The sequence below is a fragment of the Equus caballus genome, chromosome 2 (genome assembly GCF_041296265.1).
Source record: "Equus caballus isolate H_3958 breed thoroughbred chromosome 2, TB-T2T, whole genome shotgun sequence".
Taxonomy (NCBI): Eukaryota; Metazoa; Chordata; class Mammalia; order Perissodactyla; family Equidae; genus Equus; species Equus caballus.
The window spans coordinates 23,749,476-23,775,454 of NC_091685.1; the positions used below are offsets into that span (position 1 = coordinate 23,749,476).

At 54.0% G+C, this 25,979-nt stretch overlaps 3 protein-coding genes and 1 long non-coding RNA gene across 16 annotated transcripts in view; 2 read left to right on the top strand and 2 right to left on the bottom strand.

The window, feature by feature from the left end:
• Positions 1-4,222, top strand: part of PHC2 (polyhomeotic homolog 2) — a 117,101-nt gene extending 112,879 nt beyond the window's left edge. For all 9 annotated transcript variants that reach the window (XM_070249461.1, XM_005607236.4, XM_023633995.2 and 6 more), the window contains one exon: positions 2,793-4,222. In XM_070249461.1, coding sequence (XP_070105562.1) covers positions 2,793-2,947 — 155 coding nt within the window. In that variant the 3' untranslated portion in view covers positions 2,948-4,222. The remainder of the gene's footprint in view (positions 1-2,792) is intronic.
• LOC111771584 (uncharacterized) lies at positions 736-7,614 on the bottom strand. Its single transcript, XR_002805494.2, has 3 exons — positions 7,465-7,614; positions 5,118-5,391; positions 736-4,634 (listed from the first exon to the last, which is right to left on the bottom strand). It is a non-coding gene; the product is annotated as an uncharacterized lncRNA (long non-coding RNA).
• Positions 6,461-20,446, top strand: A3GALT2 (alpha 1,3-galactosyltransferase 2). Of its 2 annotated transcripts, none has more exons than XM_023634015.2 (5): positions 6,461-6,616; positions 15,259-15,342; positions 15,520-15,606; positions 15,918-16,055; positions 18,396-20,446. In XM_023634015.2, the coding sequence occupies exons 1-5, from the start codon at positions 6,594-6,596 to the stop codon at positions 19,081-19,083; spliced, it is 1,020 nt and encodes a 339-aa protein (XP_023489783.1). In that variant the 5' UTR covers positions 6,461-6,593; the 3' UTR covers positions 19,084-20,446. The 2 variants fall into 2 exon arrangements, with proteins under 2 accessions (XP_023489783.1, XP_070105585.1); XM_070249484.1 differs by lacking the exon at positions 6,461-6,616 and adding an exon at positions 10,058-10,194 and having other exon boundaries at positions 18,396-19,228.
• A 3,392-nt stretch (positions 20,447-23,838) lies between these two features.
• ZNF362 (zinc finger protein 362) overlaps positions 23,839-25,979 on the bottom strand; it is a 40,720-nt gene continuing 38,579 nt past the window's right edge. For all 4 annotated transcript variants that reach the window (XM_023634040.2, XM_023634034.2, XM_070249478.1 and 1 more), the window contains one exon: positions 23,839-25,644. In XM_023634040.2, the coding sequence (XP_023489808.1) occupies positions 25,528-25,644 (117 nt within the window). In that variant the 3' untranslated portion in view covers positions 23,839-25,527. The remainder of the gene's footprint in view (positions 25,645-25,979) is intronic.

The following is a 25,979-nucleotide window of genomic DNA, read 5'->3' on the forward strand; positions in this document are numbered from 1 at the left end:
TCACACCCTTCACGAACACTTTCTGTGGGGCCCCCAAGCTTCTCTGCTGTTTTTTCTGCCTGTCTCAGCCAGCTGCTGACCAGGTCAGGTATTGATGGCCACCGCAAGCCCGTTACTCAGAGACTGGTGTGGGGTATAACGGTTAAGGACACAGACTTCCGAGTCAAACAACTGGGCTCTCATCCCAGCTCTGCCACTTGATCCAGTGTATGAGTTATCTTTTGCTGCATCCCCAAATGTATCGCAGTTACTGTGGGTAAGGAATTGGAGAGTGGCTTGCTGGGCAGTTCTGCTGCAGGGTCTCTTATGAGGTTGGGATGAAGATGTCAAGCTGAGGTGATCTAAAGGCTTGACTGGGCTGTAGGATCCTCTCGCCAGGTGCCTCCCTTAGGTGATTCTCAACTAGAGTAGGCTGTTGGCAGGAGGCCTCAGGCCCTCTCCACATGGGCTTCCTCAGAACACTCAGGCTGGAGGGCTGTCAGGACATGGCAGCCAGTTCTCCCCACAGGTGGTGATCCAGGAGTGCAAGGTGGAGACCAGTGTGCCCTTTATGATCCAGCCTCAGAAATCACACACCATACTGTCACCTCCACAATATGTTATTGGTCACACAGGTCAACTCTGTTCATTGTGTGAGGGGACTCACGAGAGTGTGAAAAGGAAGCAAGGATCACTGGGAACCCTTGGGAAGCTGGTTACCATAGTTCACCACTGACTCCCATTGATTCATGTTCCTCCCTCATACAGAATACCCTTACCCCTGCCCAAGTCCCCACAGTATCATCCTATTACAGCGGTAGTTTGAAGTCCAGGAGCTCCTCCTGTAAGTCAGGTCCAGGCACAGATGAGGCTCCTTGGGATCCAGCTCCTCAAGTATGATTCCTCTCAGTCTGAAGACCTGAGAACTAGAGACAGGTTATCCATTCCCTCCACAAACCCAAGATGTGGTGGGATAGGCAAAGGATAACTGCCTTGGACATGCCCATTCAAAAAGGGAAAAAACAGGATATAGGAATCACTGATCCCTACCAGTTCTGAAATCTAGCAGGGCACGTGGTGGCATTTCCTTGATTAGGACTGTAAAGCCTAGGAGTGACTCTCTTTCACTTTCGAGTCTTTCAACCCTTTGAGTTGTCCTTCCTTTCCCATAAATGGTTGTCTGAGTTTTCAGTGGAGTAGTTTTCTCAGGCTACTTCCTATTGCTTTTTATTTTGTATTACCTCTGTAATATGAATTTTGTATTATGCCCAGTCCAAGCAAGCAGTGTTTCTGCCAATACAATTCTCTCAAAATCTTTGTGAGCTTCCTATGAATTTTGTTGGACTTTACTCCATTAAACAAATACTGTACCCAAAAATGTCTTCAAGGTAAGCCTTTCTCTACATCAGTCTGCTTCTGCAGCTGAGGGACAGTGCCCTTAATGGTCTTTGAAGCCCTGCTGTTGAATGGAGAGGATCTGTGTAGCACACCCATAACATCCTTAGAGAGCCTTTTGACTGAACAGTTCTCTGAGGCAGTACCTGAGATCTTTCTGAGGTCTTAACAAAAGATTTAAATCACACTCTCAGTTTCATCTTCAAACCGTATTTTCTTGACTATGTCTTGGATTGGATCTTTGCCTAGAAACCATTTCTTAACTTGAGCCTCATTTGCCACCTGCAGAGGCTAGGGATTTTCAAAACCAGCAAATCCTGGCTCCTTTATGTTAACAGCTTTTCCTTTACCTTCTCTCTCCTCTCCCCTAACGGCAAGCAGCAATCAAAAGCCAGGCAACGCCTTCAGCATTCCGCCTGAAAATCTCCGTAGCCATGTCACTCAGTTCATAGGTTATTAAACTCCCCATATTCCCACCAGCAAGTGTTGCTAAATTTCCTACTATTTCATAACAAGGATCCCGTTTCTTTCAGTTTCCAGTAACAGTTTGCTCATCTTCCTTTAAGCCTCCCCGCCAGTTTCCTCAAAGCCCATCAGACTTCTCCTCCCAGTCTCTCAAAGCACCTTAGATTCTCAGCACTCTCCTCAGACTCCTTCCAGCCCCCCCACTGCTGCCTCCAGGCACACCCACATTTTCAGGGTTTTATTATGGCACATACCAAAATCTGCATTAGTTATCTGTTGCTGTGAAACAAACTACCCCAAAGCTTAGTGGCTTAAAACAATAATCACTGATATCTCAAGGGCTTTGTGGGTCAGGAATGTGGAGTGGCTTAGCTGGGCAGTTCTGCTGTGGGGTCTCTTACGAGGTCTCAGTCAAGATGGCAGCCAGAGCCGCTGCTGTCTGGAGGTTTCGAGCTGGAGGATCCACTCCCGAGGTGCCTCACTCACATGGCCCATGATGGGGCTGCTGTGGGCAAGAGGCCTCGGCACCTCTCCACGGGGGCCTCTCCAGAGGGCCGCTTGAGCATCCTCGCAGCGTGGTAGCTGACTCACTCCAAGATAAAGTATCCAAAAGAGCCGAGTGGAAGCTGCTGTGCCCTTCATGGTCCAGCCTCAGAAATGCCATGCTGTCATTTCGCCACACCTTGATCTCCCAGGTGCCCAGTTCATTGAGGGGAGGGGTCTGGACAAGGACCCGCAGGAATAAGGAGGCGTACATCACCAGGGGCCGCCCAGCAGTCTGGCTACCTTGGGGGAGGCACTTAGCCTCTCTCCAGCTACAAAATGAGAACAGCAACCCCTTCCCCAAGGCGCAGTTATGAGGCTGAAGTGAGATGACATGTCTGAAGTTCATGACTGCCGGGAGTGGACACTGGTCGCTCTGACTGATGCTGTCTTTGGTGGTGTCCCCGCAGGCTGCCAGGAGATAGCAGAGGAATTCCGTGCCCAGGAGATCGACGGGCAAGCTCTGCTGCTGCTCAAGGAGGACCACCTGATGAGTGCTATGAACATCAAGCTGGGGCCCGCCCTGAAGATCTATGCTCGCATCAGCATGCTCAAGGACTCCTAGGGCCGCCAGGCAGCCGGGATTCTGGCCCAGGGCTCCTCCTCCCACCTGAGCAGAGCCAGACAGACATTCCTGAGGGGGCCAGAAATGGGGCCAGGTGGAGGGAAGGGGCTCTCCCTATGGGGCATGGCTGGTGAGGAGGTCTTGGCACCTCCCCAATGGCTCTCAGGGGCCTTTCTTTCTGTGGGAGGGGCAGAGAGGTGGGTGGCGCAGAAGATGGGGCTTTATGCTTGTAAATATTGATAGCACTGGCTTCCTCCAAAGTCCCAATACTCTAGCCCCGCTCTCTTCCCCTCCCTCTGTCCCCCGTTTTCCAGGGGGTATATGGTCAGGGCTCCCCAACCTGAGTTGGGTTACTTCCAAGGGCAGCCGTCAGGCCTGGAGAGAGGCCTTGAAAGCCCTTGCCTGCCTTCCTCCCACTTCTTTCTCCGGGCCTGGCTCACTCTTCCGTGGCCAGCTTCTCCCCCTTCAGCCTGTTTCTGAAGCAGCCAGGGGTTCGCCCCCTTCACCCTGTGCAGGTGGAGAGAGAGAAGCTGGGCCCAGTTTGGCCATGCCTGCTGGCACAGACGCCTTAACGCTGTGTGTGTGACTGTGTGACTGTGTGGGAGCCTGGACTGACAGAAAGGCCAAGCGCCACCCTCTGGCTTCTCCAGGTGTTTTGTAGCAAACAGCCACTTAGTGCTTTGTCCTGGACTCCACTCAGCCTCAGGATGGGGAATAGAAAAGGAGGACAGCCTCAGTGCAGAGGCATGATCAGAAAGCGATGAAGATAAGGAGATTTCCTTCCCAGACTTGTCAAGATGTCTCCGAAGCCCCTTCCCCACACTGTGAAGTCCCCTGACTGCCCTGCTGTGTCACAAACAGCATTAAGGAAGCTGCCGGTGGGCTGGGCCAGGCCAAGCCTCCTGGCCTGCCTGCCCGCCACCCTGGAAGCCCCAGGGGTGGGTGCCCAGAGAACGGCCAAGGGCAGAGAAGAGCTGGAGTGACCGCTGACGCGAAGAAGGCAGCCTTTGGCCTCCCGCTCCCACACTTCTTTGCCTCTCGAACTTGCTAGCAGCAATTTGAGCTCCCTGCGGAGGAGGCAGGGCAGGAAGGGTGAGGGCCTGCCTCTGACCTGCCCTGTCCTTGCAGGCTCCCGGGGAAGAGTGGGACTCCCCCCCAGGAAGAGCGTGGGCACCTTTCTCGCTTGTTCTATTCCCCACTCACACCCCCAGGCAGGGTTGGAAATGAAGGACTTTTTTAACCTTTTGTTTTTTAAAAATAAACCTGTAAAATCTGTTTCCTTTGTGCTTTTCTCCCCTGGGAGTGCCTGTCTCTGGTCCTGAATGGCTACTTTTCACCCATAAAGAGAAGGGTGGGTCCCTGGGTTGGAGGAGGGACAACCACCTTAACTGACAGCATACCCTCCACGCTTTTCTGGGGTCAGGTCATTTGAGGGTCTCCTTAGTCCCAGTTCATGCGAGAAAAGCAGACCCCATCTCTGAGGCAGAGTGCCTTCAGCTCTGAGCCCCGCTCCCGCCATTCCTGCTGGGGAAACGTGATATTCCTGGGCCAGGGCCAGGTGGAGCCCCTGGGGCAGAGCCCCGCCGCCACTGCCCCGCAGATACCTTCTTTGTCGCTGCTCGGGGTCCAGGACAGCCTTGGGATGGCTTTGCTTCACGCAGCATTTTTCTTTAGCAATTTTTGGATGCTGAAACAGCAAATTATTAGCGTCAGTGTCCTCAAGGAGGTGACACCTAAGCCTCCAATAAAGGAAAAAGGGTGTTCCAGAGCCAGGCAGTTCATGCACAGGCATGATTAGCATGAAGATGAAAGTGCAGATTAGCGGGCAGGGTTGGACGAGGCGTGTGTGGCCAACCGAGGCTCATGCCGACCGTGTGACCAGGCCCTGTGCTAGAATGAGGCCTTCATGGTGAACCAAATGACCCCATGTCCTGCTCCCATGGAGCTTAAAATCGCCCTGCGTCTGCCCCAGGGAAAGGGAAGGGAAGGGGGAGGTAGGTTTTCCTTAAGGCAGTGTTTCCGCCCCCTGTAAAGCATGGGTTTGAGGCCTGGGCCCCCCACCTGTTCAATCAGCAGGTGGAGCTAAGAAAGATTGAGCACAGTAAAGTTCAAGAGCCAGTGCTTCTCTTGCTAAGTCCTCTGGAGAGCCTGTTAAAATGTAACTACTCACCTGGAGGAGGAGGAGAAGCAACCCGCTGATTGCCCAGAGGGTGGAGCCAGGACTGGAATCTTTTGTTAGGAGGTGGGGAATGGCTAAGAAGATGCGCCTGTGCGTGACCCTGAGCTGAGGCCCGGTGGGCGGGCAGGCAGAAAGAACCTTGAGGAGGGTGCCTGGCGGAGAGGGAGCCGGTGCGCTGCCCCTCCCACTCCAGGCCACGCGGCAGGCTCACCAGGGCCCCTGTGGCTCTGGGCATCTCTCCACTCTGAACCTCGATTTTTCTTTTCTGGAAGACAAACCAGGCCCCACCTGAGTTTGTATGTGTGTCACGGAGAAGGAGGGAACCCAAACCACAATCAGCCACTGCATAACATTTCAGTCCTTGATGGCATATACACTGGCGGTCCCATAAGATGGTACCACGTAGCCCAGGTGTGTCGCAGGCTGTACCATCAAGGTTTGTGCAGATGCACTTTGTGGTGTTCGCACAACGATGAAATCACCTGACAATGCATTTCTCAGAACGTGTCCCCGTTGTTAAGCACCGCGTGACTCTACTCCTAAAAGAAGATGTGGTGGATTTGAGGGGACCGACAAACAGGTGAGTATTGGCACCATTCCTTTCCTTCCGGTGAAAGACCCTAACCTATTGTAAGCTTGGACAGTGCTTCCTTAAATATGCATTTGCTCCTGTGGTTTACACTTTACACAGAATTTTGCAAACCCCTTTTGATCATGACCCACTGTTTAATGTTTCTCACCCTCGTACACATTCTTAAATATATATAACAAACAAAAATTTCACAGAAGAATACCTACCCTCCCGTCCGATGCATTCTGATATTTTCACTTCTCATCCTGTTCATACCTTTTAAATCTTGGTCACAATCCACCAAGCTGACTTCACAGCCCTCTGATGAATCATAACCTGCACTTTTAAAAACCCTGCCCAGTGTAAAAGTAAACTTTGCAGAACTGTTCCATATCCACTGTGGTGTGGCTCTTGCACAGACCCGGGTGACTGGTGTACGCACCTCATTTTACTGAGGAAAAAGGGCTCCTCAAAGGGCATTGTCCAAGGTCACAGTCAGGTGACCAGAGCCCTTGAGACCTGGCTGAAGCAACAGCGGAGCCTGACCTTTCCCAGGACGGGAAGACACTCAGGAGGGGTCCAGGGAGCCCTGTGGGGGGCCAGAGGAGTCAGTACAGAAGAGCTGAGAGCCTCTGGCCAACCAGAGCTAGGCTTACTCAGAGCCACTCTCCTCCAGGCGATTGGCCCCTGGGGGTTTCCCAGCCCCCACGCCATCCTGGGGCCAGCTCTCTCCAGCAGGCGCCACCCCCAAGCAAATTCATCCCTGCTAGGTCCTGTGGGTGTGGTTTCTGACAGATGGCCTGAGGCTGCTTTGTCCCAGTCACCAGGAACAGTCATTTCTTCCCTGGCTCTGAGCTGAGAGGGCTCTTGGCAGGCTGTCCCACCAGCTTCTCAGCATGGTTTTCAAGGAGCGACTCAGGTGAGTGGGGACACTGCGGGGTGGGGGGGGAGGAATGGGTTGTGACAGCTGACCTGAGAGGAGTCCAGGCTGGTGGCCAGAACAGTCAAGGAGGAGGCACCAAGGCTAGCCTGCTGAGTACCAGCTGAGCTGTATAGGTCCTGGAGGAAGGTGACTCTGAGAGGGGACATCACCCAAGGGGTAGATGGTCTATGGGGACCAACAATGGGGTGAGGGAAGACTGCATCCTGGGAGATCTCGTAGCCAGTGAAGAGCTGGGTAACTCCTCTTGCTTCCCTTAACTCTGAGCCCCGCTGGTGCACCAGAGGACCAGGCCCCGGGGGCTGCATCCCCACGGTAACTGAGAGCTCTCTCTGTTCCCAGAGTGACCGTCCAGGGTTGCAAACCTGTTCCCACTTAAGAACTAATGACTGATATTTAACCCCTTCCTAAAAGCAAGGAGGGTAGAGGGAGCAAGCTTGAGGGTCTACCTTCTGCAGGTGGAGGTGGGGTGGAGGGGGTCCCTTGGAAAATATCTGAGCAAGGATTGTGGAGGAATGGGTCAGGCAGAGGCCTCTGCGCACGAAGGACTCCCAGGCTGGGGCCGGGGAGGGGGCGGCAGGAGCTGGTGGGTGACTACCGCGGGCCTGAGTCTCAGCACCCTCCCAGACCTCACAGTTTGAGTTCACCTGGGCCACTTGGGGACAGCTCTGCCTGACTGGCCCAGCCAAGGCCCGGTGCCCAAGATAAGCACTGGTTTGCCCTACCTTGTTTGGGAAGGGGCTGGCTAAGAGGATTGGGACAGCAGCCGAGGACAGAGAGAGGTCCCCTCCAGCCTGCCTGCTCCTGCACCTGCAGCACAGACATACCTTCCACAGTGTACCTCCTGGGGCAGTCCTGCTTCCAGGCGCAGCCGGGAGGCCCACTTGCAGCCAGAAGTCCAGGAGCACCGCGTAGACCTGGAAAGTGAGGAGAGAGAAAGGCTTCTTGCAGGAGAGGCACTGACTGGCAGGAAACCTGAGGTGACTTGGGAGGAGCCAAGCCCATGAGGCCTAACAAAAGGGCCAGGGACCCTTGGGGGATGAGCCTCAGGGCCGAGCTGGGGCCAACTCGTGGGAGTCCCAAATGCCATGCTCCGACTTCCGAGACAGACAGATCTAAGTTCAAACCTCAGCTCCACCACTTACCAGCTGTGTGACCCCGAGCAAGTGAATTAACCTTTCTGAACATCAGTTTCCTCATTTATAAGATAGAGATAATCATAGCATCTCCTTCAAGGGATTGTGGTCAGACTTCAAATGAGACAGGGACCAGAAACACTTGGCAGAGTGTCTGCCCCAGGAAAGGTCTATGATTATTCACAAAGAGGGCAGCCTTAAGCCTGAAGAAAATGGAGTGTCAAGCAAAGGAGGAACAGTCAGTTTGGGAAAGAGAACAAAGACAAGCAATCCATTCATTGCTTCATTCATTTACTGAACAAACAATTATTAATGCACAAACTATGAGGCGGGCTCCCAGAGTTGGCACCGAGAATACAAAGTCTAATAAAACAGGAAGCTCGTGGTCTGGTGGGGCGGACAGTCACAGATGGTTTGGCAAGTGTTGAGGACGGGTTTGCACAGGTCCGGAGGAGCAGCTCGGGGTAGAGGGTGTCAGAGGGGGAGGTCGAGGAAGGCTTCACAAGGGGGGAAGCTGGGTGTGGAGAGTGATTCTGAGTTTGGTGGTGGTTGATAGGAAAAAGCAATCTGGGCAAAAGTAGAGTGGAGATGGGGAGGACACCAGGTCGTAGGCAAGTTCAGGAAACTTCACGGGATCAAGACTGGGAGGCAAGTTAGGAGATGGTTATAGGAATCCAGATGAGAAACAATGAGGCACGAATGGGCTCAACAGGGGAGGCACTGAACGGCTTCGCTACAGGGGGAGGGAGCAAGGGTCCCACTTGGGTAACTGAGATCCCCGCAGAGAACACAGAAGGAAGAAGAGATCATGAGAAATGCAAAAAAAACTGCTGGAGGAGGACTGAGTTTGAGGCGTCTGTGGGACACCCAGGCGGACACAGCTGTCCAGAGACACACGACACCTGAGTCCAGCTTTGGCTGGAGACAAAGACTGTGGAGTCACTGGTAGAGAGAAGCCAGGGGTGAAAGAGGATGCACAGAAAATTGTAACTGAGATTCAAATGACAGAAAGACAAGCCACGCGAAGGTGAGCAAGAGGGCAGGGGGACTGGAGCGCAGCAGGCGAGCGCAAAAGGGAGAGGGAGAGACAAGCAGGGCGCAGGGGCCGAAGGCACAGGTCTCTGCAGACCAGAGTCCAGGGTGTGGGTTTTATTCTAAGAGCAGTGAGAAGTCACTGGAAGGTCTTGAAGATGGGAGAGGCATGTTCTCCTTGATGTTTCTGAAAGATCATTCTGGAGAAGTGACTATTGGGGACAGGAATAGAAGCAGGGAGGTGGGACAGGAGCTGTGAAAGTTATCCAGGGGAGGGAGACGATGGCTGCAGCAGAATGAGAGGCAGTGGATGCACTGGGGTGTGTTTGTGGGAGGGTCCACAGGGTTTGCTGGGGGACTGCACGTGGGGAGTGAGAGAAGGAGGACTCCTGGGTCTTCAGTGTGAGAAATGGGCTAGGTCATTTACTGAGATGGAGGAGACATGAGTGGGGAGCAGGCTTCTGATGAAAATCAAGAGTTCCTTTTTGGCCACATAAGTTTGAGATGCTTCTGAGACATCCAAGTGGAGAGATCAGGTGGCACCAATGCCCCCGGTGTCCTCTGACACTGAAGCCACAATGCCCAGATCAGTCCCTCCAGAAGCTCTGGGCAGTGGCTTGGCCCCCACCCCCGTTCCAGGAGGGAAGCCTGACAGTGGGTGCGGTATAAGAAAGACAGTTGGAGGCCCAGCCCGGTTGCATAGTGGTTGGGTTGCTGCTTGGCTTCAGCAGCCTGGGGTTCACAGGTTCGGATCCCGGGTGTGGACCTAGCACCGCTCATCAAGCCACACTGTGGCAGCAATCCACATAAAAGAGAGGAAGATTGGCACAGATGTTAGCTCAGCAACAATCTTCCTCAAGCAAAAAGAGAATTGGCAACAGATGTTAGCTCAGGGCCAATCTTCCTCCCATACACACATACACAGAAAAGAGAGACAGTTGGTCTTTGGCCAAGTTTCCCCATGTTCCTGGAAAAGAGCTCCTAAAACCTTAGGAATTTCCCAGTAGGAGTGCCTTTCGTTATTCCTAATGAGCCCCTCTCACTGGTGAATTTATGCTGATGAAGTGACTTAGGGTGTGGTCCCTAGATAGCCTCAGGACAGGATTGATCACTGGAAAGACCAGGTGATTAGAGGCTGGGAACTTAGCCCCACTCCGGACCTCTGACCTCCAGAGAGGGAAGGCAGGGCTGAATATTGGGCTATAAAAATTCTTGAACAACAATATTCAGAGAGTTTCCGGGTTGGTGAACACATCCATCTGCTGGGAGGGTGGCGCACCCTAGCTTCATGGAGACAGAAGCTCCTGAGCTCGGGACCCTTCTGGACCTCACTTTATGTACCTCTTCAACTGGATGTTCGTCTGGATCCTTTATAACAAACCAGTAAATGTAAGTACAGTGACTTCCTGACTTCTGTGAGCCGTTCTAGCAAATTATTGAACCAGAAGACGGGATTGTGGGAACCTCTGATTTATAGCCAATCAGTCAGAAGTATGGGTGGCCCAAGATTTGCAGCTGGCATCGGAAGTGGGGGAGATCTTCTGGGCCTGAGCCCTTTCACTTGTGGGATCCGATACTAACGCCAGGTTGATAGTGTCAGAATTGAACTGAATTACTGGACACCCACTTGATGCTGGAGAACTGAATTAGTTGTTGGTGTTGGAAAACACCCAGAGGTTGACGAGAACCTAAGGGGAAGACGGGTAAAAGATGAGTGTGAAGAAACAGACATCATTTTCTTCTGTTAGATAACAAAAGGAACGTGCTCATTGTGCCGCAGCGCGTTACAAAAGTATATCCAGTGAAAGGGTGGAGCCCTCTCCTCCCTCCAGCCTCAACCCACCACTAAGTGGTGTGTCTCCTTCTGTTTTCACACTGTCCAATATGGGGCTGTCCGCCAGCCCCAGGCAGCTACCAAGCGCTTGAAATGTGGCGAATTCCAAGTGAAATAAACTCTAAGTCTAAAATACACCCTGGACTCAGGATTTAGACTTAGTATAAAATAAGAATGTAAAACATCTTAATTTTTATATTGATTACATGTTGAAATGATAATTTGGATATATTGGGTTAGAGGAAATATTACGAAAATTAATTTCAGCGGTATTTTTCACTTTTTTTAATGTGGCCACTAGAAAATTTTAATTTACATATCTGGCTCGCATTATGTTTCTCTTGGACGATGCTGTTCTAGATCTTTTCCTACCTGTTTATAAAAGAACGTAGATACACATAGTAAATGCGAGGGAACACGGTACAGGGGCTTTCCCCTCCCAGAAGGGAGCTCTGTCTCTGCACAGAGCTCTGTTGTCTCCTTTTCCACGCCACTCATTAGGACCTGTTTTCCAGAGCGGACATATAAATCTACCTCATCCTTTTTAATGGCCATGTTGCTTTCCATTGTGTAGGTATGCATAATTCATTCACCAATTCCCCACTGGTGAACACTGCGCTTGTCTGTGCCTATCTGCTTTTCAAACAATGAAACAATGAACATCCTTGGCCCCCCCACTGTGGAATCTCCCTTTTGAGAGGTGGCAAAGCGGGGTCAGGTTTGAGCACTTCAATGTGACAGTCGAGGAACCAGGTTTTGCCGGCTTCTTGGGCGGGGCTAAGAGACGTGGACTTTATCTTGCAGTCTCTGTAAGCTTGTTACAGGCAATGGGCGGGGAGGGTCTTGGGAATAAAGAGGAAAAACCCTCCTATAACTATTGCACAAACACTTCAGTTCTTTTTAGCCTTATTTTCTGGTGCATGTTTTTATTTTTGCTAAACTGTTATTCCAGTGCCCACCAATGTTAGATCCTGCTTTTTCATTTAAGGTTCCTGCGTCAGCATTTTTTCACATGATCGCAGGGTCTTCGTGGAGCACTCACTTAGCCAGTCCCCTCGGCTGGACAGTAGGGCCTTTTCAGTTGTGTCTGAGCGGCCTGCATAACGCCTTCCGCCCAGGATTTAACCAAGCTCAAGTCTCTCGTGTGTAAAAGAAACATACACCTCCATCAGTCCCACCCTTCAGCCCCCTCCAGTTACCATCCTCTTTCCTCCTTATAGCCAAACTTCTGGAAAGAGACGCCTATTCCCCTTGCCTCCACCACTGCACCTCCACTGACTCCTCCAGCCCTCGGTCCCCTGCCCGGTCCCACCTGGGCCCTCCGTGCCTGGGCCCTGGCTCTTCCTCTGCTCTCCTCCTCTTTCCTGTGACACCCCTGCCGGCCTGTGAATCCCAGAACTCTCTCCTGGGCCTCCCTGCCTGCTGGGCTCTGGCTCCCTGCCCCCAACCAGACAACCAGGCATCATCTCCTTTCCCGGTCCCCCAGCCCTGTCCCTCTAATCAGTGACCAAGTCCTACCCACCCCACCTCCTGCTGACCAAGTGCTCCTCCCCACCCCACACCAACACCCTGGTTCACGCCCCCGTTAGCTCCCACGGGCTGGCACTCGACCCTAACCTGTTTTCCTGCCTCCAGCCGCGCTTCGCCCGTGTCCAGGCTCAACAGTTCAGTGGTAATACTGTCTTTCAAATACAAATCTGACTGCAGCCCTGCCTGGAGGAGATAGCTGTCAGGGCTCCCTCTGGCCCTCACGATGAAGTCCAAACCCCTTAGCCTGTAGGCGGGCCCTGGGGGACCCAGCTCCGGCTCACCTCCAGCCTCAATTCTCACACTCCATCTGCTCCCCACGCCTGCAGCATGACTGGCAGTGCCCTGTCCCTCCAGGCTTCTATCACCTCCCCACTTTTGCACATTGTTGTTTCCTTTTCATGGACCTCCCTTCTTCCTCCACTGCTTTCTTTGCCTGGATAACTTCGAAATCCTCAGGTCCAAGCTTAGAGTCCCCTCCTCCGGGAAGGCTCCCTGACTCCCTCCCCTTCTGTCAAGGCTCAGGTGCTACTCTCCAATTTGCCCTCATAGCTCTTGTATTTACACTCACCACGGCCTTCACTGTGCTGTGTTCCCTTCACCTGTTTTTGATCTGTCATCTGACCCATTCCCTCCCCTCCTTCCTCTCCACATCTTGCTGACTCCACTCCCTGAAGACGAGATCTGTATCTTGCTCACCTTTGAATCCTTGACCTAGCACAGTGCTCGGTTCTGAGCTGGCACCCATAAATACAGGTTGAACGCATGCATGGACAGAAACTAGCGAACGCCTTGACACATAAACTTCTCCTGCACTGAAGATGGTCTCTGAAGGATTCCCAGAAGTTGGGGTGATTGGACTAAAGGGGTGAATATGGGAGGCTTCCAATCCCACAGCTAAGCAGCTTTCCAGCCAAGCGGCAGCAGTCTCCGCTCCCCCTGGAAAGCGTGAGAGCCTGTCTCAGGATTCCTGCCGCGGGGCTATTTTGGTTTCTTTCTTTTTAAAAAGTGCTCATTTTATAGGCAAAGCATTCCACCGTGTTCTAGTTTGTATGTCTTTGATTGCTAGCAAGGGTGAACGTTTTTCCATATGTTTGCCTATTAAATGTACTGCTTCTTCAAGGACTTACCTGATCGTGTAACGTGGACACTGGTAGGGCAGGTTGGCGTTTTAGGAGATGACTTTAGGGGCTGGGTAGGGAGTGGCTGGAAGCTGGGAGGTGGCTGCTGCAATAGCTGTGGTCAGGTATGAGCATGCAGGGTCACTTGAGGCTGGGGGAACAGGAGGGGCAGAGACAGGGCAGATCGAGGAGGCTAAGTCAACCAACCTGGGGACCGACAGCAGACGCGGGCAAGGCAGAGAGAGGGGCAGGGTGCGCCCAGGTTTCTGGCTTGGCCAAGTGAACAGAAGGAGGTGTGCGCGGATACACACACACACCCAACTGCACGATGCCTCTCTGGGGTATTTACTAACTACACCTGCTGAGGAACAGTGACATGGGGCAGCAGAACAGGCAGGCGCAGGAGGAGCTGATCAGGCAGGCTTCTTGAAAGAGACAGAGACCGGGGGCGGGGGGGCAGGGAGTGGAGCTGGGAGGTTGTCCAGGCAACAATGAGGATCACTTCAGGAATAATAATAATAAACACCAGGTAAAGTTAACTGAGCTATTGCTACATGAAAGGCCTTGTTTGAACCGCTTAGCATATTAACTCAATATCCACGACAGCTGTCTGATGCGGGTATTCTTCTTCTTCTTCTTTTTTTTTTGGTGAGGAAGATTGGCCCTGAGCTAACATCTCTTGCCAATCTCTTTTTGCTTGAGGAAGACTGTCACTGAGCTAACATCTATGCCATTCTTCCTCTATTTTGCATGTGGGACGCCATCTCAGCTTGGCTTGATGAGTGGTGCATAGGTCTGCGTCCAGGATCTGAACCCGGGAACCCTAGGCCACCAAAGTGGAGCATGCGAACTTAACCACTATGCCACAGGGCCAGCCTCCTTATTATCCACATTTTATAGATGAGGAGACTGAAGTACAGAGGTCCAGAACCTTGCCCAAGCTCACACAGCTAGTAAGTGGTGGAGCTGGGATTCAAGCGTGGGGGTCTGGCCCCAGTGTCCATGCTTCCCATTTATGGTTCCAGACTCTCTGGAGACACGGGCACACAGCAGGGCTGAGGGGAGGCTGGATGAAATCCTTGGAAGGAGCTTATTAAGATTCTCAACGTTTGGGGCCCTTCCTGGAAAACAACCCCAAAGTCTGCCTCCTGAGCCAGGAATGGGGCTGCTGAGCTCTGCCGGAGGAACCCAGCCCGGGGACTGGAGCCACCAGGGACACGTGGTCCCTGACCACTGCTGGCCCTCCATGCAGCCCAGCAACTCATCTCAGTCCCAGACTGCTCTCAACTCCCATCCACCAAGCCACAAACTGCCCCGCCTCCCCTCCCAGTCTCTCCTCCTGTTCAGGGCCAGTCCCACCCCTGCCCAGGCTGAGCACTCCAACCCCTAATGCTCCCATCCCCCAACCTGCCCAAGGTCATGCCCCGAAGCACTGCTGGGAAAAGCAAAGGACCGTATGTCTAAATGCTCATCGGAAGGGGCCTGGTTAGGGAAATGATGCTATCTCCAATCAATGGCATATCGAGCAGCTGGAAAAGGGTAAGGAGGCACTTAAAGTGCTGAAATGGAAAAACCTCGAAGACAGTGGTCAGTGGAAAATGCACGGTGCAGAACAGCATCTCTACTGTACTACCATCTAGGGGCGGAGGGAGAAAGAGGCAGGAAAACAGAATTTGCTACCATCCTTGGATTTGCCTGTATATGCATAGACTATTTCTGGAAGGATGCATAAGAAACTGATAACACCGGTTGCCTCCACGTAGAGAAACTAGGTGGCTGGAACAGGAAAGATGTTTCACTGTATGCACTCTGGATGCACTCTTGTACCTGTGAATGTCTGTACCACGTGAATAGAATATACTCATATTCAAAAAAAGCAAATAAAATCAAATATTAAAGTTACATAAATAATCTCTCATATACGTGTGTGTATATATAAATGAGTTGCTGACGCCCCTCCCCACCTCCCAGGGCCTGGAAGAGAAGCTTCTGGCGGCTGATCCTACTTGCACTTGGCCTCTCAGGGCTGCTCCTGTACGGGCTCCCTGTAGTCAGGTACAACCTCCTTCCCCCAGCGCTCGAGGTGGGACGGGCAGGGGCAGGGTTCAAGTGGATCTTTCCAAGTGCCTCCTTGAGGGATGGAGGGTGGCGGCTCTCCCTCCTTGCAAGGAGCAGAGCCAGAAGGCTCCAGAGCCGGCTGGCTTGCCCCTCACTGCTGCCCCCACCCCACAGGCATCTGGAAGTCCTCATCCCCATGGGCATCTGCCCTTTGGCCAGAAGGCCCCTGAGAGACAACTTCACAGGTCCCCTGCAACCCTGGTAAGGAGCTACTGTCTCTCCCACTCCCAAATGCCCACATCCCCTACAGAGCTCTGCCCCAGGGGCCCTGCCCTCCCCACATCCCCCACCCTGGCAGAGCAGGGACTCTGCCCACCAACCCCAGTGGCCCCGTAGGGTCACACATCTCCCAATCCTCTGTCTGTGCTGGATCTGGGCTAAGGACTTCTAGGGGCAGGGACTGGGTGTGACCCTTCTGTGGGTCCCCAGGGCCCTGCACTGGGGAGGTGGCAGTGAGCATGCACCAAGCTGATGGATGAATGCACCTGTCTCCCTATCTCTGCCCTGGCCAGGGCCCGGCCTGAAGTCCTGACCTGTACCTCCTGGGGGGCCCCCATCATTTGGGATGGGACCTTTGACCCAGATGTGGCCCAGCAAAAGGCTGTAGAGCAGAACCTCACCATTGGGCTGACCGTCTTTGCTGTGGGCAGGTAAGGCCTTGGGAGGGGAGCAGTGCCGTCCAGGCAGGGAGTGGGAGGGCTATGCAGGTGATGTAGGGGGCACCCTGTTACTCTGTGTCATAGGATCTCAAGGTGAAGCAGGAGGCAAAGACAGCACCCCTTGTCCCAGACTCCCAGGGTGAGGGCAGGACCATCCCTTCCCTTTCCCTCCTCCCTGCACACCATCACCACGGAGCGCCCCCCAGAACAGGCAGCCAGGGGCTCAGAATCATGTCCCGGAAGGATCCTGTCCAGGGGCTGGGGCTGTCCATCTGGAGGCACTGGGCTTGTGAGAAAATGATGGAGTCCTTCAGGGGAGAAGGTGAGAGGACGAGAGAGCAACTGGCTAACAGGCAATGGCCCGGCTGCAGGATGCCACTGGAGGGCAGTGGCTCAGGGGCTGGCACACAGTAAGAGGAGGGGAGTAGGTTTGCCATGCAAGTCTGATGGAGGAGAGGGGCCGGGGAGGTAAGGGTTTCTGCAAGGGGTGAATCCGAGCTGGGGAAGAGGGAAGTGAGGGCAGGAGAGAGAGGCTGAGAAAGTGGGAGGGTCAGCAGACCAGAGGACTCCGTGAGATGGGAATGTCGCGGGTGGCATCCCAGAAAGTGGGCTGGACGGATGGGGGACACAGAAGGGATGGGTGAGGCTGCAGTTCTGGAGGTGGGACAGACTGATGATGACCAAGTCAAGGGAATGGCCATGGAGGCAGATGACTGAGGAGGGTGGAGGACGGAATCACTGCAGGAGGAGTCAATTCCGATCGGGAACGACTGGAAGTGAGGGGCCTGGGCACTGGATGGGCCCCCAGGTACGAAGAAGGAACCTGGAGGGGTAGGTGGAGAAGAAACCCCAGAGGCACTGACCTCTCCCCCATTATGGATGACAGGGGTGTCTAAGCTGGGTATCCACTTTCCAGATGCAAAGAGGACTCCTGGCTAAGAGTGGCAATCAGCTAGTACAAATGTAAGGCACTGAGGTAGAGTCCAGGGCCATTACAAGAAAAGTTTCTAATGGAACAGGCTGCTTTGGGAAGGCAGTGAGAGCTCTGCATCTAGGAAGGGATATCCAAAAGTCTGGGGAAGGAATTCTGTCATCAGATACCCCACACAACCACTCAGAGCTCCTGCAATTCCGTGCCCCACACTTTAAAAGGAAGAGACAGCCAGGCGGGACCCTGGGAGGCAAGGGAGCAAACAGGGCCAACGGCTGACCCATGGGCCAGCGGGGCAGAACTGCTGGGTCACTTGGGGCTTTGGCCTCTCCCAGGGCCTTGGTGCCCCCATTTCCATTCTGGATGCCAAGGAGGGTATTCCTGTACCAGCCCCTGGGGTCAGGGTCTCTGGGTCCAGAAATCCCAGGGTCCTGAGGTCTCGAGTTCCAAGGTTCTGTGAGTTCAACACCTTAGGATGCTGGGGCTTCCAAGGTCTCTGGTTCCAGTTTCTAACAGTTCCCCCAGGAACAGAGCAAGTGCAGGTACAGGCACAGGCCCCGATGCCAAGCTGGGTTCAAATCTCAGCTCCACCACTTACCAACTGTGTATGCGTGCACAAGCTACTACAGCTCTTTGTGGCTCCATCTCCTCATCTGAAAAACAGAGATAATAATAAATGGAGAGCATTCAATGAGATAATGCAGGCTGACTTAGAACACCGTCTGCCACATGAGAAATGTTCAAAGATACTAGCATCATTGTTACTATTTCAGAAGCCTAGGATCCCAAAGTCTGTTAATACAAAGTTGGCAGTATTACAAACGTTCCAGATGTCTGTGTAAGAAACTACCACAAACTCAGTGACTTAAAACAACCATTTACTATTAGCAGTATAGCTCATTACTTTGTGGGTCAGGAATTCAGACAGGGCTCTGCAGGAAGGCTCCTCACTGCTCCTGAATGTCTGAGTCTCGTTCAGCCGACTGGTGACGACTGCTGGGGCACCCTCTCCAGACGGCCTTCCACGTGGCTAGCTCCGGCTTCCTCACATCGCTGCAGCGCCCAAGTTCTGGGAATTCTTAAGCGAAGGCTCAGCGCTCTAGGCACAAAGGCTAACGCCACCAGTCCTCCAAGGGGCCAGCACAGCCTCACTTCCTATCGATCAAAGCAGTCGGGGGGGCCCAGGTTCAAGGTAGGGAACACAGGGCCCCTCAGGGCAGGCGTGTCCTCATCATTAATCCACCCTGAAGGATGCTGGCACTGGAGAGCTCGATGCCAGGGACTGAGGTTGTTAAGACTCCAAGGGCGGGGAGGTCCAGGAAGCAGAGCCGGGAGGCCAGGGGCGGGGAGGGGGATGCTGGTGGGCGGCGCAGGCTGACTCGGGCCGCGCCGCCCTGCAGGTACCTGGAGAAGTACCTGGAGCGCTTCCTGGAGACGGCCGAGCGCCACTTCATGGTGGGCCAGCGCGTGGTGTACTACGTGTTCACCGAGCGCCCGGCCGCCGTGCCCCACGTGCCGCTGGGCCCTGGCCGCCGGCTGCGCGTGGAGCGCGTGGAGCGCGAGCGGCGCTGGCAGGACGTGTCGATGGAGCGCATGCGCACGCTGCACGAGGCGCTGGGCGGCCGGCTGGGCCGCGAGGCGCGCTTCGTGTTCTGCATGGACGTGGACCAGCACTTCAGCGGCGCCTTCGGGCCCGAGGCGCTGGCCGAGTCGGTGGCGCAGCTGCACGCCTGGCACTACCACTGGCCGCAGTGGCTGCTGCCCTTCGAGCGCGACGCGCGCTCGGCCGCCGCGCTGGCGCCCGGAGAGGGTGACTTCTACTACCACGCGGCCGTGTTCGGGGGCAGCGTGGCGGCGCTGCGCGGGCTGACGGCGCATTGCGCGCGGGGCCAGCGGCAGGACCGCGCGCGCGGTCTGGAGGCGCGCTGGCACGACGAGAGCCACCTCAACAAGTTCTTCTGGCTGCACAAGCCCGCCAAGGTGCTGTCGCCCGAGTTCTGCTGGAGCCCCGACATCGGCCGGCGGGCCGAGATCCGCCGCCCGCGCCTGCTCTGGGCGCCCAAGGAGTACGCCCTGGTGCGCGCCTAGCCAGGCCAGGCCTCGGCCTGCCCCCGGCCGGCCCCCCGGCCCGGGCCCTGGGGCCCCGAGAGGGCCCGGAGCGCGCGACAGAGGAGAGTCAGCGGGTCCCTCCTGGAAGAGGCGGCCTGGCCCTTTGGAGCGCAGACAGGATTGGATGGAAACAGCCCTCCCGCCTCGCTCTCGCGCTGGGCCCGGGGTGGCAGGAGGAGGTCCGGCTCAGGGAACTTGTCACTGGAGAGAAAGATCCCCTTTCCCTCGCTCACAACAGCGACTGGGGCATGACTGTCTGTAGACCTTTCCCTTTTTTTTTTTTTTTTTTTTTAAAGATTGGCATGTGTGCTAACATCCGTCGCCAATCTTTCTTGGTTTTTTTCCTTCTCCCCAAAGCCCCTCAGTACGTAGTTTTATATTCCAGTTGTACATCCTTCTGGCTCTGCTGTGTGGGACGCCGCCTCAGCATGGCTTGATGAGCAGTGCTATGTCCGCACCCGGGATCTAAACCGGGGAAACCCAAGGCCGGCAAAGCGCAGTGTGCCAACGCAACCGCTTGGCCAAGGGCAGCCCTGACCTTTCACAGCTGATACCTCCTGAAGATGTTACCGAACCTGAAGTGAGTTCGCTCACCCGTTGCGCAGCAAGCCAATCTCTGACACCGGGGGTGGTGGAAGAAAGTAGGAACTTTATTTTTGCACAGCGCTGAGCAAGGAGAGAGGGCAGCTAACGCTGAAATTCCAAACTCCCCGAAAAGCTAAAAGGAAGGGTTTTTATTTGGGGTTTTAGGTAGGGGAGGGGGAGCATATGGCCTTGCTGGTCGGAGCTTTCCCACCAGCCTGTCTTTGGCCTTGAGACACTTGCAGAGAGGAGGGAGCCGGTAAACTTGCTGGTCAGCAGCTTTCCCACCAGCTCGTATCTCTTTGTGGGGAGGAGACAGTCCAGGTGCTTGTCCTTGTCAGTGTCTGTCTCCATGGAGGATAGCGGATTCTGGAGGCAGGAAGCCAGAGAGTAAGCAGGGAATGAGTGTTTTGGTTTTAACCCCATATATGCTGGGTTTAATGTGGGGAAACTGATACCAAGGTCGGTATCAAAGAGGTGTTTTAGCCGCCCCCTCCTCAACCACCCCTTTCTGTAATAAGACTGAAGCACAATAAGGAACATAACTGCCTAAGGACACAGGATCTCTGAGGCAGTCTGTAACGTGAGCAGCTGGAGGCCAGGACTGGCCCTCAGACCAAAGAGAGCTGCCTCTGGGCATGAGCCACAGGGAGCAACGCAAGTGGCATCTAGTCCCTTGGCTTTGCCCTTTCATTTCCCCTGTCCTCAAACATATTTGTACATAATTTTGTAATTTTTGTAATAAATTATTCCAAAAGTGTCCTTATGGCCCTTTCTTCTGGAGAGTTAAAGTCCACAAAAATGACGTCTCCTTGCTGTGGGGCCCATATGGCTGTTTGGCCACTGTATCTGGGAGATAAGTTTCCCGGTCCGTAGCTGCTGTCCAGGCTCAGCATCCTCAGCGGGAAAAACACGGGCTCCGAATAGTGTGACATCATCAGGCCTGCCAGGAAAGGTGGCCACAGAGCCAAAGAGACAGGGAAGGTAACCACTGGAAGCCGCTGAGATACTGTCTGACAGTGGGGAACTCTGAGGCCCTGAGAGAGTGGGATGTCACTCCAGGTCTCCTGAATCCTTTATGTCGTTTTCATAGACCCTGTATTTTTAACAGCCTCCCCTGTTCCCAGGTAGGACAGCAATTTCAGCAATAAGCCAACCCTGATGGTTTTTACAATCTCGTAATTTTTACAAGCAGCTTCCAATTATTAATAATGTGAGATAAGAGATCTCTCCCGTCTCAAAGGCAGCTCAGAGTTCCCCAGTGCCTCCTACCTCAACTAGATTAGCAAAACCCAAAAGGCCTTTTGGACTCTGGCTTAGAGACAAGAGAACAGGCCACGTGTGCTGAGGAACAGGTGATCGCTTGGTGACCGTGAGCTGGCACATCCCTTCCTCTGGTGGGGAAATGTCCTCCAGCTTACCCTGCAACATTCACCAAAGGCCACAAACACTGACCCTCACGGCCCCTGGGCCACTAGAGACCTGAGCGTGAGCCAGTAAGATCCGAATGGGAACTCGCTTCTCTTCTAACGCTGTGCCTGACTATAGACAAGTTCCTTACCCTCAGTGAGTCTGTTTTCTCGTATGTAAAGGGGGGATGCCAGTCATCCTCCTTGCAGGGGTTGTCGTGGTGCTCCAGGAAAGGTGACTTGCCTTCTCCGTCTCCTGCCCGCCCCACCTCCAGCAAGTTCATGGAGTGCAAAGGATTCGCCAAAGAACAGCCATTTCCTGTTTTAAAGATGGCACCGGAGGGGTTTCCAGGTGCTGAGCTCCAGGCAGCCTCGTGCTGTGGAAGGGGACCTTCCTGAGCGAAGGAGGAGGGGTCAAGGATGCTGCAGGGTGGAGCAGAGTGGATGACCTCTTGGGAAAGGCTCCCTCCTTTGTCTTACCCAGAGGCCCGAGTTGGGGTGGGGCCTGCGGTGGGGCTTGGGGCTGAAGCAGGAATAACAAGGGGGATACAAGAAGTAGCTCCTTCTGCAGCTACTTCTCTGGCCATCGGCCTTGGCCTCTGCACTTATGCTGGGGCCCTCGGCACAGTGGAAGCTCTCACTTCCGGGTAAGCAGGTGAAAATCAGACTCCCATCCCCTGCATGTCACTGCTGCATGCAAAACCTTCGTCCGTCCCGGCCCCACCCCCCGAAATTCCCAAACATCTTCAGCTGTCTAGTCAGGGTTCGTTGATCATAAGGGACATAGGTCCACCAGGCTACATCAAACAATAACAATCACAAGGACTACACTATTGGGTACTTACTATGTGCCAGGCACAGTTCTAAGCCTTAGACGTATATTGATTCATTTAATCCTCACATCCATCCTGTAAATTGGTTACTGTTATTTTCCTCACTTTTACATATGAGAAAATCAGGCACAGAGAATTTAAGTAACTTACCCGGTGTCACATCACTAGCAACTTAAATTCACTGATGTGAAAACAAGCAGGAAATTAAACCTGGCCGGAAGATGGATACTGAAAATCTGGAACTGAGGCTGCCGCTGGCTCTCCGTCTCCTCTGTCCACCTCAGCTTCTCTCTGCCTCCTTTGCCTTCTGCTTGTGCCTGGCCCAACACAGCAACTACAACCCCCAGTCCACAAGGTTTCCCAGTTCGGGTGCCTGCCATCCCCTAACTTGTTTCTGATTCGTGGAAGGGAGAATCTGGAAAGTCAGCCAGTGGTGTGGTGGTAAATGTTTAGCAACTGGCCCTTCGAGGAAAAAGAAAGCTCCGATTTGTAGCATTTGCTGGTTTTCATGATGTAAATCCCACCATGGTTGATGTCAAACCGCAACACTCGATGAAGCTGGAGTTGGGCAGAGGTATGCACAAGCCAGTCATGGACCAGGATAGCCATTACGCACCACTGGCACCGCTGGTACCACTGTCTCAGGATGGAGTCATCGAGTCAGGTGTCCACCCCTGGCCAATCAGCTTGGCTGGGATAGGGTCACATGACACAAATATGGCTGCCAGCACCCATCCCTTCATGGAACAGTAGGCTATGGAAGGTCAATGTCAGAGAAAGAGATGAGCCCTTCGAGATTACTCAAAACATGTCCTTGGCCCCCACATCCATTCCCCCTTCTCATGGTGACACATGCTGGTTCCCTCTTGGGGAGATGTACTTCAGATGGGGTTTTCACCGTCTGCTCCAGGCTTGGAGTATGGACTCTAGGCCTAAGCAATCAAGTAGACACTCTCATCACAGTAATTGGTCTAGGGATGGTACCTAACCCAGTCCAAACCAGAAAGACCCAGTTAGACTTTTGCTGGGGTTTCTGGGAGAGACAGAGAAAGAGAGGCTTGACTGCTGAAAACCTGGGGACTGGGAGGCTGGAGCTGCTGACCCCACAGGAGCCTGAGGTTGAAGGTGGGTCTGAGAATGAAGCCAAGTGGAGAGCTGGAGATGCATCATTGAGCCCTGAAGCTGGCCGCACCCCACCCTGCACTGTCCTGTCAGGTAAGCCAGTAAATCCTCATTTGAATTGGGCTTCCTATATCACTTGCAGCCAAGTCTCGACACATAAAGATCATGAGGGCTCAGAGGAGTGAGTTTCGGCTGGTGAGCTCCATATTGACTCACGGCTGAGTCACTTCTGTCTCTCCCACGACAACGCCTAGCACGGGGCCAGCCTAGGTAAACTTTGGGGAAATTAATTCCTGTATTTCCCTCCTAGGCAATGAAAATATTGACTCCCATGAGGAATGTATGTGAAGGGGACTTCTTGGTTCCATCAATCACTGGAATAGCTTCCACAAATCAGAGCACTCAGGATGGACCCCCAAAGAGGGGTGGGGGAACCGATGTGGCTGCCCCTCTGGGAGCAGGGGCAGTGAACTCCATTGGTGGACTCCCGTACATCTAAAAAGGCTTCATTCAGAACTAGACAAACCTGGGTCACATTTACTTATCGTCCCTGCCACTTAATTGCAGCATGACCCTCAGCAGAAAACCTCTCTTGGTTTGCTGCCCTTTCGTAGGGGGTTGGAAGTAACCAACACCAAGCTGCCAGCTCAGCAGCGATGGAGGCCGGCCCACAGTAAAGGGCCAAGTCCCTTCTTCCCCAAGCCTGGGGGGCGGGGGAGGGGAGAGGAGCAGTGGAAAGTGCCCCCCAGCCCCAGCCTCGCACAGAGCACGCCACACACCACCGCCACCCGGGTGCAGGTACAGTTTATTCTTCACAACAGAGAAATACAAAGAGCAGAGGGTTTGGAATTCCTTTGTTTCTTGCCCCCTTTAGTGTCATCCCCCACATTTGATTTTTCTTTTGCTCCCCACCCCTTTTCTTAAATATAACGCAACCTTCTTTCCTGAAGCTTTGAGGGGCACCTGCCCTCACCTCCCTGCCACCAAGATGCAGACTGAGAAGCCAACAGACTGTTTTCTCTTTTTTAATAAGGTAACTAGTTCTAAATACGGTGGCCTGGAGGTCCCATAGAAAAAAGCAAAGGGGTGTTAACAGTATGTATAACAGCGTATTTACAGGGTAGTAACATGCGGACGAAAAGCTACAATACTGAGTATCAGACGCAAGTCAAACAAGGGGGTGGGCGTGGGGCGGAGAACCCCGTGGGAAAAGAAACCCCAGGAAACGTTAAACTGGTAAATCAATGGCGAGTTAAGGCTTAAAAAGTGTATAAAAATAACACAGTTAATATTCAAAACGGAACTCCAGATACAGAATATATAGATGAGTTTCTGTCTAGTTTTCTTTTTTTTTTTTCCCGGGGGATGGAGGGGGGCTTCTCCGGGCTCTGTACATAGTTCCTATATACACGGACACGCATGGCTTTCAGATTGGGGTGTGTCTGCGGGGCTGAGGGCAGGGTCTGCTCCTGGGACCCTCCTCCCCGAGGATCCCGTCCCTGCAGAGGGGCCTAGGCCCTGGGCTGGGGATTCCCCCTCCATGGCAGGGAAGACAAATAACCCCTCCCTGGGTACTGCCCCATCTGGAGGAAATTCTGGAGGGGGGGTCCTAGCCCCAGGCCCACTCCCTCCCCACCCCCCTGCCCACAGTCTGGGATGGCGGGAGAGGTAGCCAATAGGTTTCCTGGCCAGCACCGAGGTAGACTGGGGTGGTCTTCAGGGCAGCGGGGGTGGGGGCCGGGTCTTACCCAGCCCATCCTCACCCCATTTCCCTGGGCCTGTGCCCAGCCCAGCCCAACCCTGCACCCTTTGGTCCTCCTGTGGATCTCCCGGCCCCACTCGTTTCGCCTCCTGAAGCCTGGGCAGCCCTGTAGCTGCCGCATCCCTCTGCTCATTGATGCCCGGGGCACAGCTCAAGAGGTCCAAGCTGGGCACCCAGGGGTGAGTGGCTCACTCCAGCTGCCGCCTGCCCCCTCCCACTGGGGGCCCCCGTTGCAGTCCAGAAACCCAGGCCTGAGCCTTTCCGGACCTGAGGCCGTGGCAAGAGAAGGTCCCAGGCTGCCCTCTGGTTCTCTGTGTCCATTTGTCCGATTCTTTTAATTTCTCGGTCTTAGCAGCACCAACTTCTTGGCCAATAAATATCTCTTTTGTTATTTCCAAAACAAACGTTAAAAAAAAAAAAACAAAAAACAGTGAAGCAAGTGAAGGGTGGGGAACAAAAAGAAAACCCATCAGAGGTTCAAAGTGCTCTGAAATCGTCTTTGGATGCCACCAAAACAGTCCAGAATCTTGCGGTCGGCCTGGCCGCCCCCGGAGCTGGACCGGGCAGGGCTTCTTCGGCCCAGGCTTTCTGGAAGGTCAGGAAGGTCGTGAGAGAGCTCGGCTGTTCCTGGAGGGCCCCTGGAGGGAATGGGGGCCTGGTGCTGCCTGGGTCTGTGTCTGCCAGTGGGCAGGGCGGGGCGGCGCCTTGGGTCGGCTCAGATCAGGGAAATTCGCACCGGGATGCCGGGGGACTCCGTCCTCTGGGGCGAGTGATGGCTCACCAGGTGCTCCACCACCGTGTGTTTGGACATGTGCTTCATCAGGTAGGTCTCCTGCAGGCAGGGGTGAGATTCAGAGCATGTAAGGAACCATTGGCAGGGGATGCAGGGGAGGCTGCAGTTCCCACAAGTGGCCACTGGAGGGCTCCGTGGAAGGCGGGCCAGCTAACGGTGAGCAGCCACCGCGTTGAAGGGTCAGAGGAGCATGGGGTATGGGTTCCAGAGATGCAGCATCGCCAGCGGGGGTGGGGACTGGCTCACGCACTGGAGTCTGAGCCCACAGCGGGCTGGCTGAAGAGCTGGCAGGCACCAGGCTCACCCCTCAGCAGTGCCCACCTGGAACTCCCTAGGGCCAGGCCAGCTGCCCTTTACCAACTGGCTGTAGTGGA